We start from the raw sequence: 18,724 nt of genomic DNA, 5'->3' as shown, positions 1-18,724 counted from the left end.
TTTGCTGTCTTTACTGCCTCAGCAGCAGAGTTTTGTGCCTAAGCATACCGGAGACGCATCTCAGGTGACCTGACCCTAAGCCATGTAAGGTAGGCCTCCTTTTTTTCCCGGACAACTTGTTCGACTTCTTGGTTCCACCAAGGTGTCCTTTTCTCACTGCCCGTCGCCACGCCAAGCCACTTTCTGCCACAGCATGAGAGTGCAGAGGCAGTGACAGCTGTTCTGAACGACTCCCACTCCTCCTCAACATCTTCAGTATGCTTGGGAATCTCTTTGAAACTGGAGGAAATGTCATCTGCAAAATTCTTCCTCACAGCCTAATTTTCCAGTGCCTCCCATTTCACGCAGTATAGCTGCTTAGGCCTACCAGTGTTGATGGTAGCATCTGGTCTCTGAAGCTGTAGAGTGCAGACAATAAGGTGGTGGTCAGTTGACTTTTCTACCCCTCTCCTCACACGAACGTCCAACACTCAGGAAAATTGGTCTGCTGAGACTATAAAGAAGTCAATCAGAGTCCAGTACCTTTGTCCAAGTGTATCCTTGTACCAGGTATACTTATGGACTTCTCGGTGCTGGAAGAAGGTATTCATTATGGACAAGCTGTTAGTACAGCAGAAGTCCAATAATTTCAACCCATTCGTGTTAAGATCAGGGTCTCCATTCCTCCCAACCACACGCCTCCACGTCTGGTCATCTGTTCCAACGTATGCATTGAGGTCACCCATTAGCAGGACTGATTCCATGTCTGCCACCTTGTCCAAAGCAGCATTCACTTCTTCTAGGAAGGCAGAGTATTTTGACTCCAGATTAGGTGCATAGGCTTGCACTACAGCCAAGTCATGATTTTTCATCTGGAAGTTTTTCATCTATACTTAAATTATAATAATTAAAGAAAAGGTTCTAACTGGTTTCATGGTAGCATAAAAGTGATTGCTAAAAGTAAGGACAACTTTTAAACTTTTACAAAATCATTGTCGCTTTATTTGGCTATAAATATTAAATAATCTGTTATCTTATCTTTTCTTTGAATAGTGAATGATTTTGCATACGTAACATTTAAGATGGACACTAAATTGTAGATATATTGTTAAGAGAACTGATGTTATTCCGAATAAGTAACACATAGACATATTTATTCAGAATGAATTACACACAGCTTTCTATTAAAAAAAAACGTAGAATTAATGTTAATTAATGGAACATAAGTTTCCATTTCGAAAATAAATATTCTCAAATATAAGGATGTTAAAATCTTTTTATTTCGCAAGTCTATGTTCATAGAACAGGGGTCGGCAATCTTTGCGGATTCACGGGCCACATTCAACTTTTATTTTAAAGAATCGGGCCGCAAGCATTTAATTAAGAGAACATAGTGAGTTAAAAAATACTTAAATTATCAATTTTCATTATATCAATCTTAAAATACACAGAAATATTTTAAAGTACGAGATATTAAACAACCATGAAAATAAAATTCAACAAAAAATTATTATCACTTAAAAACCAAGTAATATAGTTTATGTATCACAACATGTATATCTCCCTGCTTAATGTGACTTTTATGATTGTTTTCCCTTAGCCAAATTTATATCCACTTTATAACCTGAGGTGCAAATTCGAATAGAAGCATGAAAATATTCATCAGTCAGTCGAGAAGAAAATTTATTTTTTCTAAAACTCATGACAGAATATGCTTGTTCGCAAATGTATGTGCCTCGAAATGCGAATATCATCTTCTTTGCGAAACTGATTAATTAATCATGCTGAATAAATCATACATCACTGACCAATTCAACATACGGGCCACATGCCATGCAAGTATGGTTAACCTTTTATGGGCAGCCAAAAATACACATTTGGGCCGCATGTGGCCCAAATGAACAGTCTATGTACATAGAGAAAAATAAATAACTATGCTAATAATTCCAGCTTCGCTATGAGTACTGCTAAATTTCACAGGTATCAGTATTAAAATTAGTTGTAAATACTGTGTCTTTTTCGTAGAATGCAATATTAAATACGCGCACATCAAACAGAATGTTATTTCACTAGATGCATAGTTTCCTTCTTGGACAGTGTTCTGCAGAACTGGCTGTCATTCCTCTTTTTTTTCTTTCAACAGCGTAATAATAAGAGCAGTCATCATCGCTTTATTTTCCATTTCCAAACTTACCGAACAAACTTCTCTCCTCTTCTTTCATTCCATCTACAGTATCTCTATTATTTTGAAGAGTTTCCTTCAATCTGTCTCTTCTTTGCGATCCCACGGACTTTTCATCTATGGGGCTGATATGAAAAGGGCAAAAAAAGAACATGGAAAGGTTCATATAAATTATGCTCCCCAAAACTAATGCATAAAAAGGCAATTCTCTGATAATACTACTTATTTGACATCATTTTTAAATAATTTATTCCTAATGTTGAGAAATGAAATTAATCCAAAGAGCCGGGAAGTTGATCCGAAAATACGTGAACTTCTGTAACAATACACGAATAATAACCATAATCGTTTAATATGGATATTCAAATACAGAGATTAATAAATGCAGTGATGATGGAAAAGCTGTTTGCTTATCGTGAGCCAGTATATGTCGCATATAACTCGATTTATCACTTTCAACTTCTTTGCTAGCAAAATTGTTTTAATTTTAATGCCGCTTTCCCTTTAATAATTATACATTTTTATAATTTACATTAATGATATTTAAAGCGGATTGTTAATTAATATAAACTTAATTTTATTTAAGTATATACTATTTTATAATTAAAACTATAAATGGGAATATAATTGTTTGTAGGTTAGAACCAGTATGCTGCTGATGGTTAAATATTTTTAACGGGAATCGACTCACAGTTTAGTAATTTATCTAGCACTGAGTGCTGTTATTCTCTTTCATGTGATGACTCGTCAAGAGCGTATTTTATTTTATATTAAAAAAATTATTTAAGTCCAACATCGATGTATCTATAATTTTGTCTTAATGACTGCCTTCTGTATTGCTTTGTCTCTCTGCTTATTAAAATATGTGATATACCTCTTTTGCTTTACAAATATACTGGAATCCCCCCCACACACACACGGAGTTTTTATAGCATTTTGAAACTATAATCCAATTTTCAAAAATGTATCGAAAAGTCCTGTTCTACATCATTTATGAAAGTAAGTGTGCAAGCAATGCACTCATAAAAGTCTTCTCTGTTCTACATCATTTATGAAAGTAAGTGTGCAAGCAATGCACTCATAAAACTCTTCTGCTTTGTCTTATCATGCTTCAGAATTTATAATCACTGATCAAATTTAGCTGTAGGCAACTGTATCATATATCAGAACAGACAAACAAAATATATTCTCTGAGATTTCAGATCCCTTGGGGCAAACTTTACCTCTGCACATATTTTGCTTGGAAGCAAACCTGAAAACTTTGGCTTGCTATGAAGATGTTTGAAAAAAAAAATCCTTTACACCTGGTCAAGTGTAGTATGGGTACAATATGCAAAGCTTGTCTGAAGTTCACCACTAGGAACATTCACTTTCCATCTACCACTCTTCCAAGATTTCCGTTTCTGGAAATCTTCACGAATATTTATTCTTCGACGTATAACTTCATTCCATCGATATTTGTATTGCTGGAGGGAAGAAAATTTGCACGTACTTGTATAAATGATGTAGAACAGGGCTTTTCGATGCATTTTTGAATATTAGATTATAGTTTCAAAATGCGGTCAGCTTTGAAGTTATTTACACTTATTCACTCGCCAACACCTGAATCATTTGGTTCGTACTTTCATTTAGGAGGTAGCATTTAAAATCAGAATGTTGATTTTAAACAGCATTCAGAATTTGGAATCAATATCGCCGTTGATTTTATATTTAGATTAAATATGCACTTATGAGCCAAAATATTATGTCCGCACAGCCTGTTTGCGCCAACGAGCTTGAACAGTTGGCCGGAAACAGACTGGCAGTAGTATCCTGGTATGAAGATTGTTTTCGTGGACATCAGTGGGCTTTCTCATCCTCAATGAGCACCTCTTGATAGCTTTACCTGGGGATTATTTCGAACTAGGTATTGCCTTTCATGGTAAAAATGTAGCCCGATGGATCTGGACTCTTCCAACATGATAATACCCGGTGTCACTAGGCTTGTATTGGGCAAGCATAGTCAAAGAGCATGTCCAAGCATTTGATGTGCTCCCTTTGCTGTCTAGTTCTCCGAATTTGAATCCCATCGAACATTTGTTCGATGCGATTCAAATCCGTCAGCTACTGACCCAGGCACTGGCGTCGACTGTAGGACGCCAGTCAACGCCAGTGCCTGGTTCGGTTGCTAAACTCGATAACATTAGTAGGTCTAGTTGGTCCAGAATACTTCAGAAGAGTCTCTATCCAATGCTTTTGTTATGAGAAACTTTCCAGTATAGTTGACAGAATTTATCAGTTATTTTCTCTCTCTCTTTTTTTCTCTTTTTCTTTTATCGGCAAATCGAGCTGAAAGAGACATGGGTTTCTTCTAAAAAACTGTCTCAATAAAAAAAATGCATATCTATAATATGTTCCAGACTTAGGAACACATTCCAGAATGTGTTCCTAATGCAGCTACCATAACCACACTCATCCATTTGATATGGAAATAATATGTTGTGATTATTCGCTTCATACATAGTCTGTGATGCTCTACGAATAGTCAAGATGTTATTTACATAAGTGCACTGTGTGATGTTAATATTTCGATTAGCTGCAGCTGCCCTTTGGTGGCCACCGAGACTTTTCAGCTCTTAACCTAGTGTCACTACTACTAATCTGTATTCTATTAACTTTTTGCATTCCTGATTGAACATTTCTTCATTCGACCACCCCAAAATTTCCGTATTTTCCTTTTGAACATTCTTGATCCACTGGTATTGGCTTTGTAGGTTTAATAAGTTTCTCGGATGAATTGATATCTTTGCATTTCAGTCAGCTGCTACCTATAGTTGATTTTCCTCGGTGATGCAAACTTTTACTAGTACGACGAACCGATATTCGCTGATATGGCATATGTCAGTATAGGCCACGAGTGACAATATGAATACACATATGTTTCATTCGTAAAACATATGTATGTATGTGTGTGTGTGTGGGGGGGGGGTAGAATATATCTGCAGCTATTAGTCATCATCGCGAATGTTCTCTAGTTGGAGACGCGTTTTCAGTTTTCTTGGAGGTGGGGAAAACTCTTCCGCAGCTTACATTTAATTAGAAAGCGACCTTTGTAAAACTTTCATGGAAAAAAAAACTGACACCTTTCAGATGTTGATTCATTCAGTGATGTTAACAGAAACATTTATATCGACTTAGGTTCGATTTCTAACCTGTAGGCAGATGTGGCAGATGACAGAAGAAAAAAACTGAAAAATCAATCAATAAAATAAATAATACAATTTGTTCAGCTTACTCCCACATTGCAAGCTTATCCTTTTTCATTCACTATCTGAGCCGATGCCTATTAACATGACGTACTACAAGAAGGCGACCATTGGACGCTAGCTTAGAAGCTTGATCGATTCTTTGCATTCCTTAAGGCCATCTCAGTGTCTTTTGCCATTTATCTAGCTACGATCCATAATAGAATAATATAAACTTAATCGTGTAGTAGTACTATATCAATACTTGGATCTCTCCTCCAATAATGTTGACGCAACGGTTATATTTATCAAATTTATTATACTAACCTACTAACCACAGTTCCATTTTTTTATGTATACATTACTTTATACCAAAATTATATTAATTAGTTTACAGGAAACCATGTTATTAGGCCGTAATTGGTATTTCGGCCTAACACGTACAGGAAGGTGTGATACATGTTATGTTAAAATAAGTACTGAGATAACTCCCCATCCTTGTTTTAGAATGAAACATACTCGTTCCTGTATATTCCTGTCGTCACACATAGCCTGCGCTGCTATATACCCACACATCATGTGCTTGATGTAGCAGCGCAGGCTATGTGTGACGACAATAGGTTAATAGGTTAATTCGTCACATTAGTAAATTGACTGTAGAACTAACTACGAAGTGCCGGCAACGTTACCAGCTGATGTAAAATGTGAGGCGGGGGAATCCAAGAATCTATGTTTCCCGTAATTGAAACATCTATAACAGCAATCAATAGCATACATTATGCATTGATGCAAATAACATTGTGCCAGGTCCTTAAGTGCATTCGAAGCCTCACTATGTAGCCACGCGAAGCTAGTAATCATGATACACTTTTTCCGTTGAATGGGTGAGTATATGGTTAATGCCTTGGAAATTAATACGTGGTCATTATTCTTCAACCTCACTTGCCATGTCATTAAGCAGAATCGCAAATGAAGTGGATATTAACGCACTCTTCGTTTGTAAATTTGGACGGTATTTTTTCAGCAGAAATGTAACACACTTATTATTGTCTGTTTAATAGCTTACAACGTAATAGTTGCGAGAACTACTTTATTCAATTAATACTGCACTATTTACATAGTGGTGTAGCAGCTACTTGCACGGAATAGTGAAATGACTTCCCCCATTCGCTTGGAATCGGACCAAAGTGATTAGAAACATTTTACTTCCAATCACTCAAAAGAATCAAGACCTGAAGTTTGGAATATTCGTCCTCCTGCATCGTGTATACTGTGCTACGTTACTTAATTTGATGTAAATATATTCGTCCGTTTTTAGTTTGGCTTCCCACAAGGGTAATTGTTACAGTTGTTTTAGTTGTGAAGGTACTTTGATTTCTAGAATCATTCTAGACTCAGTACAGACATGCTGACAAGTATCAATGCTACTTAGGAAGGAAACAGTTGATGGCAATTAGCAATAATGTAATCTTAGTCATGTAGTATCTAATAGTGTCCTGTATACCTATCGACGGTACATATCGGAAATTTGATGCTGGCAATCGAAATAAATATCATGATTAAAGTAAACGCCATCACATTCTTTGCAAAGAAATTATATACCAGTCATTTCGTTAACATTCTTAGATATCTTATTTTAACTTTTCAGTTTTTACTGTTAATGGTATGTTCAGTTTTACATGTAACTGTTACAAAATCCAGCATATTCTTCCATAATATGTATAGTGGAATATGTGTATTTTTATCCATTGATTAATTTATTATTTTGTTTCTGCAATATGGAAAGCATTGCATTGGAAATTATCATGTATTTTTAAGAAGTCAAATTCAAATATTCCACCATTTAATGTTGGCTCACATAATTTAATTCCTTTGCAATAAATGAGGCTGAAGAATAGAATTTTTTGAAGGGAGGGGATACGGGAAGATGTAGAAGTTGCAGCCAGAATCAGTGAGCTCTTTCTTAACTTCATTCCAATTTTTCTTGGAATAACTAATTTTCTGGCAATTTCTGGACCTAATAATTCACTCGATACAAGTGCTCTTGAACTGTTTTTATTGTTGTTGGCAATGAAAGGACATTAGTTGCTTTAGTTTTGCCTATAGATTTCGTCACGCATCTTGTAACAATATTCTTCCAAGAATGTCGCGGTATGAGACGCACTATATATAGCTAGGAGAGCTAAAAGAAACTCCACTTTTGGGAATGTAAGGCGAAGCATTTTGCTGTTTGAAGATTATTGCAGTGTGTCTTAACATATTTTGTTTCTTTGACATTGAAGAGTTCTAATGTATCTTTATTAAAAAAGGGATAAAATGCTGTGTCGCAACCAGATATGACATGTTAAATAAAATAACTTTGTGTTTATTTTCTCGGTTAAATTTTTCTGAAAGAAGTGATGTTAAGAATGCCAAAAGACGTTAATGTCTTCATTCGTAATGTCAACCGATTAGTACGACGATTATGCTACATCATCTTTTTCATACTTAGGACATAATGCTGACCTTGTTGTTAAGCAAAGTTCAAGAACTGCGCTTAACAACAAGGTCAGCATTATTTAATTTTTATAACATATTTATCAGTCTGTTTTTATACTGTTGCCTTGCCTGACAAGTTTTTTTTACTTATCAGTGAGCTCTCTTTCTTAATTTCATTCCAATTTTTCTTGGAATAACTCATTTCCTGGCAGTATCTGGACCTAATAATATCATAGTTTTAACATCCTCATTTTAAGTAAATTTCGATTGTTGATACTTTTGAAGAGAAAAGAAAAGTTCTGTAGTTTTCATATGATTTTTACTGTCTGTATCCATCAAAGAATAGGAATAAATTCAAAGTAAAATTAGTGTTATACGAGGTAGGGGTGACTGGAAATTTCTGATAACCACCTAGAACAAAAATGATATTAAAGCAACTGATATAATCACAAATAAGAACATACGAGGATATAAGAATATAAAAACATAAATTACCTTCATAAATCTGCTACTAGTATATTCTTTCTTGTGGTTGTATGTTGCTTTAATATCACTTTTGTTATAAGTGTTTATCAAAACTTTCCAATCCTTGCTCGTTCTGTTGTAATCTGAGCAATAAAGTCAACCTTTTGATTCTGATATCACGGTATAAAGGAAAACTACATTCATCAATATTTATTACTTTTTGGAACTCCACTTGTGTTGTGTAAAGAGAATTTCTTTGCCAATCAATCACGAAATAATGACTTTTGTATTTCGTTATGAAATTATACTAATAACTGCGATTACATATTTTTGCAGCATGATTAACTATCCTGAGCGGATGTATTCTGTTGCTGCATTTAATTCGCATTGTGTCCCCGCGGTTAGCCTATTGGCTATGCGCTTCGCAACCATATGCCTGGGGAACGAGTGTCCTAGGTTCGATTCCCGTCGACGACGTGAGGAGCTTCAGGATCTTTCTCAGCCATAGCCAAGTTAGCTGGTCTTGGCCATAGCCAAGTTGGCCGGTCTTAGGCGTGAACAGTAGGGTTTTCCCTTCTCCCCACAGTTTATCTGGGGGTTTTCATATTTATCCCGCAAGAAGGTAAACCGGCCCCGTGAACACATAGACTACAGTCAAAAAATACATACTTAATCCCTCATTGGGAGGGCTCAACCACTCCTATGGGGCAGTCGAGGAACGGGGTTACCCCACACGAATAAATAAATAAATAAATTTCGCATTGTTGAAATAGTTTTCAACTATTTCTTTCAGTAAAATTATATGAACGCTGCAGGTATTGCAGCATTTAGCTTCATTGCCAATTACTCCCGTAGATATAGGCATTCATTTAAAATGGAAAAGGCTTTTGAATATCAAGCCATTATCTATTCATATGATGTTTCTTGTGTCGATGTGTTATACAAAATTGCCAAAGAGATGTCACAGAACCGTATAGCTCCCTTTTTTCAAATATTATCTGTTTCAGGTACTTTCATTATCCATTTAGTGAACACACCGTCGATATTAATTCTTTACTTATTTCTTTCTTCTGTGAACATTTTTCATAGCAGAAAGAGCAGACTAACCATACGTTAGTCTGCTCTGTAACTTCAGAGAATCAACCAAAATGTATTGGATCATCAGAGAACAATCTTATTCATATCGCAAATATAGTCTTATTTTGATATACAGGGTGTTCAGGATAAATTTGACAGTTTCGTAAGGAAAAAGAAAATCTTCTTTGTATCTATTAAATTTAATGAATTGACAAAAAAACATTACAGGCAGAGTTAATTACAATACTATCAACAAGATTTACTCAAAATAACCACCATTAGCATCGATCACAGCTTCAATTCTGCTTCGGAACCTCGAACAAGCTGATGCTACAGTCTCCCTGGGAAGGGCCGCAAAAACTGTTTTAATTTTATCCATTAACTGGGCTTTTGTATTACTGGAAGTGCGATTGGTGTCTTTTTCAACTGCGCCCCATACAAAATAATCCATGGGGTTAAGGTCTGGGGAGTTTGGAGGCCAAACATTTGGACTGGTGAAGTCGTAGAAATTTTCAGACAACCATTTTTGACTTTTCCCAGAGGTGTGGCAAGGGGCCGAATCCTGCTGCCATACATACGGCCTACCATTGGCTACCCTTGTTATCCAGGGCTTGACTACAGTTAGCAACTCCACGAACAAAGCCCGAATTCCAATGCCAGGGTTCTTCAACACCTGTTCCTGCAGATTTGCGAGGAATTCTGCTGTACGAACGCAATCAGATCGTCTGCTAGGGATCTTTCTTCTTGCTACATCCTCGTAGTCACCATTGCAAGTCTCTAGTTCATGCCTGATTGTTTTTACTGTATTCAGGGAGCATTGGGCAGCAGTCGTAATATCCTTATTTTGATGGCGGGCACGAATCATCATGATACAAGTTATTCTCTTCCATGATTCAGGTGGGTTCCAGCTATCCATCCTTTCTGACATCTTGTATATGAATGAAGAAGGGTCCAAACTTTTAAATGAAGAGAAGTGTGTGTTAATACATGTAACTTACGGAAAAATATAATTAATTATAAATATGTCAAATTTATCCCGAACACCCTGTATAGATTCCTTGAGGTTTTTTCTGTATCTTGTTAATACAAATAGCATGCTTTTATATAAGTAAAGAATGGCCATAACCATATCCCGAAAACATGAAGCAATTTTTGCATTTAATCTACACATAATTTTCAGTTATTACAATATTTGGTTTAAGAGTTGCTACCAAATCCTCTGTTTTCTAATTATACTAATTTGTCAATAAATGTTGCTTGTAAATTTTCTAGTACTTCCACTGTCTATTCTACATGGAAAACCTGAAACAAGAATTGTTGTTGATTATCTTATGCCATTTATTGCTCACTCTGATATCTTAAAAGTTGATTTTAATAATGTAAACTGAATTAAGCAATATATCGCATCTTACTAGCATTTTAACAACATATTTTATTTTGTAGATTAACAAATAAATAAACTTTCGTCAATTAAAAGCTACAGTAGTAAATCTTCATCTTGGTATTGAGATATTTCTATGTTTCCATATTCTACATTTCTGTAGTCCAGAAACAGAACAGGAAAGATACCAAAGAAAATTATTATTAAAACGCTTAATGAGGGGAGACAAGAAGCTAACAGAAGAAGACAGGCAGTCATTTGCCTATTCACGCTACTGCAACAAAAATTATACCTAAAGAATAAAAGAGAGTATGTAGAATGTTTGCTCGAACCATAACGATGGGAGACTGTTTCATATAGTTTTGTTTAGTCTACGCAGACCAGACAATCCTGAATGTCGAGGCCTCTCGTCACTTTCTAAACAAATATGCACTTATCATTTATCAGCACTAAAATTCCAGGTATTTTGGATGAATATAATAAGGAAGAAAATAGTACGTAAATATACGTTTGCCAGGCAGCCTGAAACTTCGATCACAATTCCGTTAACTAGTCATGAGTTTTGCAAAATCAAAAACAGCTATGATGCACCAAGCACTACTTGAGAGCGTTTTTACGAGTTTTTTTTCTTAAATGAAAAGTTAATACTAATAATGAAATACTTAAATGAAAAAAAAATATATATATATATGTATATATATATATATATATATATATATATGGAAAACATTTCAAGAGAATGGAGTAAAAACAAAATCATAGGAATTCAAATAGGAAATAAAGAATTAACCAGCCTTTTGTATGTTGACGATCAAGTTATTTTTGCTGAAAATGAAGACTAATTACAGAAAAGTCTACACTTATTGGACAAATCAATAGAACAGTATGCCATCAAAATCCCAATAAATAAAACGAAATCAATAGCATTTCAAAGTAAAGAAATTAAAGATGCAAACTAGTCATCCACAACGAAGTAATAGAACAAGTGAACAAATTTAAATATCTAGGAAATTATATAAGTCCTAATGGAGAAATCGACATTAAATATAAAAAACAAAAATTCGTAACAGTCATTGGAACTTTGAACAGACACTTTAGTAAACAGATGTCTAGAACAACCCACATGAAACTATATAAAATTATAGCCAAACCAATTCTGAAATATGGAAGTGAAACATGGACTTGTGGAGAACGAAATAAAAGACAAGTGGAAGCTTCAGAAATGAAGTTCGTTCCTAAGACCGCTCGCAGGCTATAAAAGAATAGACAAGATAAGAAATGAAGAAATAAGAAAACAGTTTTTCATAATTAACATAACAGAAGACATCACAAACTATAGAAAGAACTGGAAAACCGCATAGAAAGAATGAATCAGGACAGACGGCCGAAAATGCTTGGAAATATAAACCAAAGGGACACCGATCAAGAGGCAGACCCAGGAGGAGATGGGCAGAAGACTTTTTAAGCCATTGACTAAACCCTTGAAACAATTGCCTAATACGGGAAGCCAATAAGAAGAAAATAAAAAGCTAATACAGTAATAATGAATATATATATATATATCGAAATATTTTGTGGTTTTAATAACAGTGCTAGTTAATCCTTAACGAGCTGTTTAGTCCTTTTCCGTTGCATATACTTCTGTGTGTGTAGTCTAGTCTATGAGAGAGGTGATTGTATTCTTTAGCGCAGTTTTCTGTTCATAACATTCCAGTAATCTAAGATAGACTGAATTTGTAATAGAATGAATGAACTCTTGAACTGAAAAGAGCACCACGTTTTTTAGACTGTACTATCTATAGAGTGTAGCTTGTGTTAGGGAAGGCCAGAGTTAAATATCTGCTCAAGAAATGAGCAGACTGTCATGCGTGATGACAGTCAAAAAATTATGAAATGTACAGGAAGATGAACGAGACGTTTAGCGGGATAGAAGGTAGCAATGGATTTTAAACACTGAAGTTGAGGGCTTGTCCTCACTGTGTTCAGCAGCATCTCATAGTGCATTCTCGAATACGTTATAACATTACTCTTTGGATGGAAAGATCTAGCTTCTAATTCAATCTAGGGCTCCAGGAACCATTATAATGGCTTATCAATGGAAGGTGAGTTAATTAGTCCCACAGAAGTTTTAAAAATGTTTGACTTGCCAGAAAAACCCGGTTTTCTCATATCGTTGAACCAGCAAACCAGCCAGAGAACAGGCTTGGTTAATATACATGATGTACTTGTCTCATATCTGTTAACTTCGTTTTTTCCTTTTAGTTACTTCGGCTTAAGGATAAACATTGTTCTCAATCTTCTTCCTTCAGTAAGTAATTGTACGAATGAAGGTATTACCATCAACAAAACTGTAAGCCAGGATTCAAGGTTACTAATAAAAGCTCATTTATGTATAGAATATTTAGAAATCAGCACCAGAAGGTTCACCATCCTTCATGTCTTTCTGGCTGAAGATCATAGCAGACACGTAGTACACACATAAGGATATCATCATGAGGTTCAAAGTGGCCGATGGAAGGACGTTTCATATGAAAATCGACTTTAGCAAACTTCTGATCTAAATACGAGAGAAGGGATGATCTCCGCGATATACTTAGAAAAACTGGTTTAAAATATACTAAGAGTATTCTGAGAATAGGATAGGGTTCGCTGGTATTCTAGTGAATTATTTCATGATTTCACACGGCTGATTATAGCAAATTTCAGTCTTCCAGCTTGGTAAGTGGAAATAGAAAGGGGAAGCTAGATGAAGATGTTGTCATTAAAGTCACTAAGGAAGATTACTTCACTGATTGGGTAGTCGGTCTATTGAAAAGCAAAGAAATCTAAAGAAGATTAAAAAAAGAGAATAGTGAATTTAACATTTTGCTGTGTGATTCCATGAATAAAAGTGATATAAATATTCAGTGTTCCCCTCTTTGTAGTAGACGGGATCGCTTTTCACAAGAAAATAACTTTGTATCTGAATAAACCACTTTGTCATGTAGTACCGTAATTCTAAATTGTTCTAAATTATACAGCATATCAAGTACTAACTTCTATGTGGCTTGCTTGCTCCCGATACCAACTCTAAGTATTCGAAAATAATGAAAAGTGTAGAGTTCTATAGTACTATACATAACAATATAAAATGATTAAAATGTTTTTTTCTTCTTTAGTTAATTAGATGTGTCCTTTTATCGCACTATATTTATCCAAGTTTTTTATGACAATAATTCTAAATAATTATATTTTTTTAATAAATATATGATTTTGGGGCATTAAACTTTCCAGCAGAAGACTGAGCCGTTATTAATTACTTACGTGGCATCCAAGAATGATTACCTGTTTGTAAGGAATAAGGTCATATGTTTGGAGTGCAGCTTTAAAGTTCACAGAAAATTTACTCTATGAAGTTCTTTCGGATCTCTGCATTTCATTTGGGTACCCAACATTTTTTTTTTTTTTTTTTTTTTTGTGCAGACGTTATTTGATGTACTCTATGATTGATCAAAATATGAGATGGGATTTCCACATGGCAGGATTTAGGATTCCGTTGTGAGCCACTGTAAGCAGTGAACACTGGAACTTTTCTTTCATTCAGTTTCTTACTTGACCGAACAGCAGAAGAATGAGAGTGAATTCACATTTTATACAAGTATGGTAACCAGCCATGTAGGAATGGAAGAAAATGCATCAGCATTTTGTCTACAGAGAATAAGAGTGTTCTTTAATGAGAACCTCTAGAGGTATTAAGGTATTCCAATTAACAATTAAAATGTAGAGTTAACTTGATATCACATTCTTCCAAATAGCTTATCATTTATATTAAAAATAATCTTTCCAATTAATTATGAATTTTTTCTGTTCATTCAGTTTTAATCTTTATTTATCCTACGTTACCGAATAAATGGTCGCTGTTCATTCCCCAGAATAAACTGATTTTGTTTACAATTATGTTAATCGCAGGAAAATATTATATGTTATGTTGTTTTAAAAACGTAGTTTTTCCACGCCACGGTTTAAGAATTCTAAGCTGGCAACTACTTGTTTTGACTGGTTGAGTGTATCCCAAAGAACTAATATTGCCAAAAAAGGGCGAAAAGGGGAATGCCCATGGTGATCAAACGCACGTACGCACACACAAATCTGAATGTTGATTTTCTTTTTTAAAACAGATCAGTCTTGTTAAAACTAATGCAAGTTGCAGGAGAAAGTTTAGTGATTTCAGTGTATTTAGAAATCAAGCAACGAAGAATATATTAACTTAAATTAAAATATATAAGGTAAATTCATTAAATAATTTCCATAAAGAGAGAAAGTATTAGAGAAACTGAAATTTCTTATGTGCCGCCAGTTTTAGCTTACTCATGGTAATAATATACCGTATTTTTACAGCTTTTCTTTGATAAAATTTTTATTTGGATTAACGTTTTTAGATTCACAAGTGGGCTTCCATTATAATAAAGAATTCTGCATAAACTAATAATTTATCTAACAGCAATCAGCATATGTCACACATTATAGGGTTTCAGAGAGAAACAGAAGGCAAAATAAATTCTCCTATTCACTGATTGTTCGCCATTTCATTCCTTTTTGAGGACAATTGAAGAAGATCGAAATTGACGTTTCTCAGTGGCATGTAACCATTATAAACCACGAATCTTAGGTTTACTGCTATTTATAAGAAGTTAAAATCTCCATACCACTATGGAATCCCTCCAGTCTTATTTTATCGTTTGCGTAATAGGATCAACTTGTCATAGGCCAGTAACTTGTCTTCCTAGAAATCTAATTAATTCTCTGATAATGCAGCTAAAATAAAAATATTCAATAACAAATTTAAAATATTATAGAAAAGCAATGAAGAAGAACCAGCAAGGAATGAGATACAAAGAGAAGGAGAGAGAGAGAGAGAATTGCTTGTAATGCGAACGAAGAAGCCATACATAGATATATGTCGAACTTCCTGTAACATTGTAGCCTTCGGATTTACTACTAAGATGTACGAAATATTTTCATATATATGATTGGTTTATTAGAGCAGTTTGCAATTAATGATGTTTGCATTTCCTGGATCGTCGCTACTAACGACAGTATTCGATGTTGCCAAGAGTGGAAATGGCCTGAAATTACAGTCAATTCTTCAATCGAACTGCTGCCTTAGATAATTAATGCATTTATAATGAACTTCGCATGACCACAGTTAGTGTTCCTATGCTTGTTAAGTTTGTGTAAATCAACAAATTGCAATTACTGTGATAGAAGCAGTGGGAATTGAGTTTAATATATTACACTATTATAATTAAAGCTAGCTACCAAGTGGTATATCAGTGCAGGAACGAAATATAACAACGGATGTATGCTGGCTGACTCTGGATATAGATGCTGCTTTTTTTCTTCTTACCATTATACTGAAAATAATGATTTAAATCAAATTTGGTTAATGTTTACTTGTAAGCTCATTTTGCGGATGTCTCATGTGATTTGAAATTCACTCTTCCATTTATTCTACTTTGAACTGATTGTTCAGTATGCAATGATATGTATATTCTACATTCGATATATAAATGGAAGCGCTAGGAGTTTTATTTATTAATTTATTATTTCACTCTGTTAGCGTTCATAATTGTTCTGACTTTGTAACTTAAAATGTATAAGTAATTTATTGAAAATTATTTAAATACATGAATAATTCATAATTTTGTGAATTCGTAATAGATCTGACGACATATAAATATTATTAAGAGAGAGACTTCCAGGGGGTCAGGGACTCATCGAGGGAGGCCACATACTGCACGTACCAGCCATCATGCTTATTCTTGAATTCATGCTTGCACACACATCCGATGGCAGTCCATCCAATTACGCAGAGAAAAATCTAGATCTCAGTCCCTTCTTAGCGGTATTCATTCTCAGCTTCCAAGAATGCCCTCTTATTATGTACCTATTACTGTACGCATTCCAGTTTTTCAATTGAAGTCGCAAATCTCATACGGAAGTATACCAATTTTTTCTTCTTTTCTTCTTTTCTTAAGTCGGGATTTTCATCACACAAAACATGAAAATCAGTCAGAAGAATACAGACATAATACACTGCCATCAGAGCCTTCCTTCCTTACTTAGTTTTACTAACTTCTTCATCAGCAGCTACCTTGTATTGCCTGAACCAAGCTTTCTTATCCATCCATAGGCTGTCTCAAATTTCTCTCCATCATGGATTGCACTGTTCCTCCTCTCTAAGTTACTCAAGGTTTCCCACGTTTTCTTCAACCTGGCAGAGACCAGTCAAATACGTTTTTTGACTGTGATCCGTTCTCTGATGATTTTATTCCGAATTTGCCGGATTCTAGAGCTGTGACAACTTCTTAGGCAATCCCTTTCTACTGTACATCAGAATCTTGGATTCTGATGTTGTGTTAATAACCATCCTTTACCGCCACATATCAAACTACTTTCAATAATGACCCCTTATAATTGTCCTCTTTGTTATTTCGTGTACTTCGTGGACACCACAGGATCCCATTTATCATACGCAATGCTCCACTTACTCGACTTATGCGAAAATCCACGTTTCACAAATGCCAGATTTATGCAATATTTTCATTACATGTTTAAATACCCAACCAAGTTTTATTTTCCATACTACTGGTATATCCAAGTCATAAATGTTCTCACTAGATATTCTGTTTCCTGAAGATTTATTTTAAGTCCTCCTAATTCAGGAAGCAGTGATAACAGTACAAGACAAATATGATATATATCATCTTTGTCTTGGATTATTATCACTTGTTCATCGGCGAAAAATAAAAAGTGTTATCACTCCCTCTGAATTCTTTCGAAATCTTTCGTCCGACTCTAACCGTTGCCCAGGATAAGTAGGTCATCCACCCCAGGTTTCCTAAGTGCTTTTCACAATTGGGTAACTGACAGCGTGTCATAAGTTTTTTTCTGGGTCTATAAAAACGTGGAGCTCTCATCCTTTCGCCCTCATCTTTTCACACATCTAGCGAATTGTAATTATATTATACATACCGTTTTTTCATAACCTTTCTTCGGCGGCAAATTCAAACAGTGCAAATTTCAATGCATGTAGTAATCACAAGTCATTAATAACTACTACATCCTCTATTTATGCCACAGGGACTAGGTACTACAATGTTCATTAGCCCTGTTTTTTCTTAACATCACATTTGAGTTATAATGGTCCGAGTGGCTGTGCGCGCTTCACAACCATATGTCTGGGAAAGGAGTGTCCTGGGTTCGATTCCCGTCGCTGATGTGAGGAGCTTAGGATCTTTCTCAGACATAGCCGATCTTGGGTATGGACTGCAGGGTTTTTCTCCCTAGTTTATCTCGATTTTTCATTCCGCAAGCAGGCAAACCGGCCTTGAGAACTCAATCCTTCTACAGACATAGGATACACCGCGAGGCATAGGGCTAACCACCTTATCCTTGTGTACGGTTGCAGTTAAATAAATAGAAAACCCTGGACACCGCTGGGTGAAAGAGGGGAAAAGGAAGAAAGAAAAAAAGAAAAACGAACAACCACTTTAAAATTTATGCAGTTTACTTACGGAAGCCAACAGTATAATTTTAAAAATAGTTTGGTGGAACAAGATGATGCGCCACCTGCGATATGTTAGTCATATGCTCTGACCAGTTTGTAGACTTGAGGTAGGCTGGAGGGAAAATGTCGAGCTCCTGCATGGAAAACCTACTACCGTTCAATGCAACTTCCTAACGCACCTTCGTCTGAAAAATTTGTATAAATTCTTCTCGCGTTATAGACAGGATATACTCGTATATTCGTGTTTTTCAGCCAAAGGGCACGTCGTTTCTTCTTACAGTACGAAGATCCTTTACAATGCAGAGGAGAAGATGATAATACATTAATAAAAAAGAGAAGCAAATATCGTTTTAACGTACATTAGGACGGTGCGAATCCACTGTATAAAT

General features: G+C 35.2%; 1 protein-coding gene across 1 annotated transcript in view; it reads right to left on the bottom strand.

Moving 5' to 3' along the window:
* LOC150094668 (adenylate cyclase type 8-like) overlaps positions 1-18,724 on the bottom strand; it is a 259,683-nt gene that overhangs the window by 177,256 nt on the left and 63,703 nt on the right. The window contains exon 2 of the mRNA XM_090411618.1: positions 3,464-3,627. Coding sequence (XP_090267744.1) covers positions 3,464-3,627 — 164 coding nt within the window. The remainder of the gene's footprint in view (positions 1-3,463; positions 3,628-18,724) is intronic.

The sequence above is a fragment of the Typopeltis vanoorti genome, chromosome 21 (genome assembly GCF_054136105.1).
Source record: "Typopeltis vanoorti isolate ZY-2024b chromosome 21, IOZ_Tvanoo_1.0, whole genome shotgun sequence".
Taxonomy (NCBI): Eukaryota; Metazoa; Arthropoda; class Arachnida; order Uropygi; family Thelyphonidae; genus Typopeltis; species Typopeltis vanoorti.
Note: the sequence above shows the minus strand (reverse complement) of the source record. Positions and strands in the feature narration are given on the sequence as shown.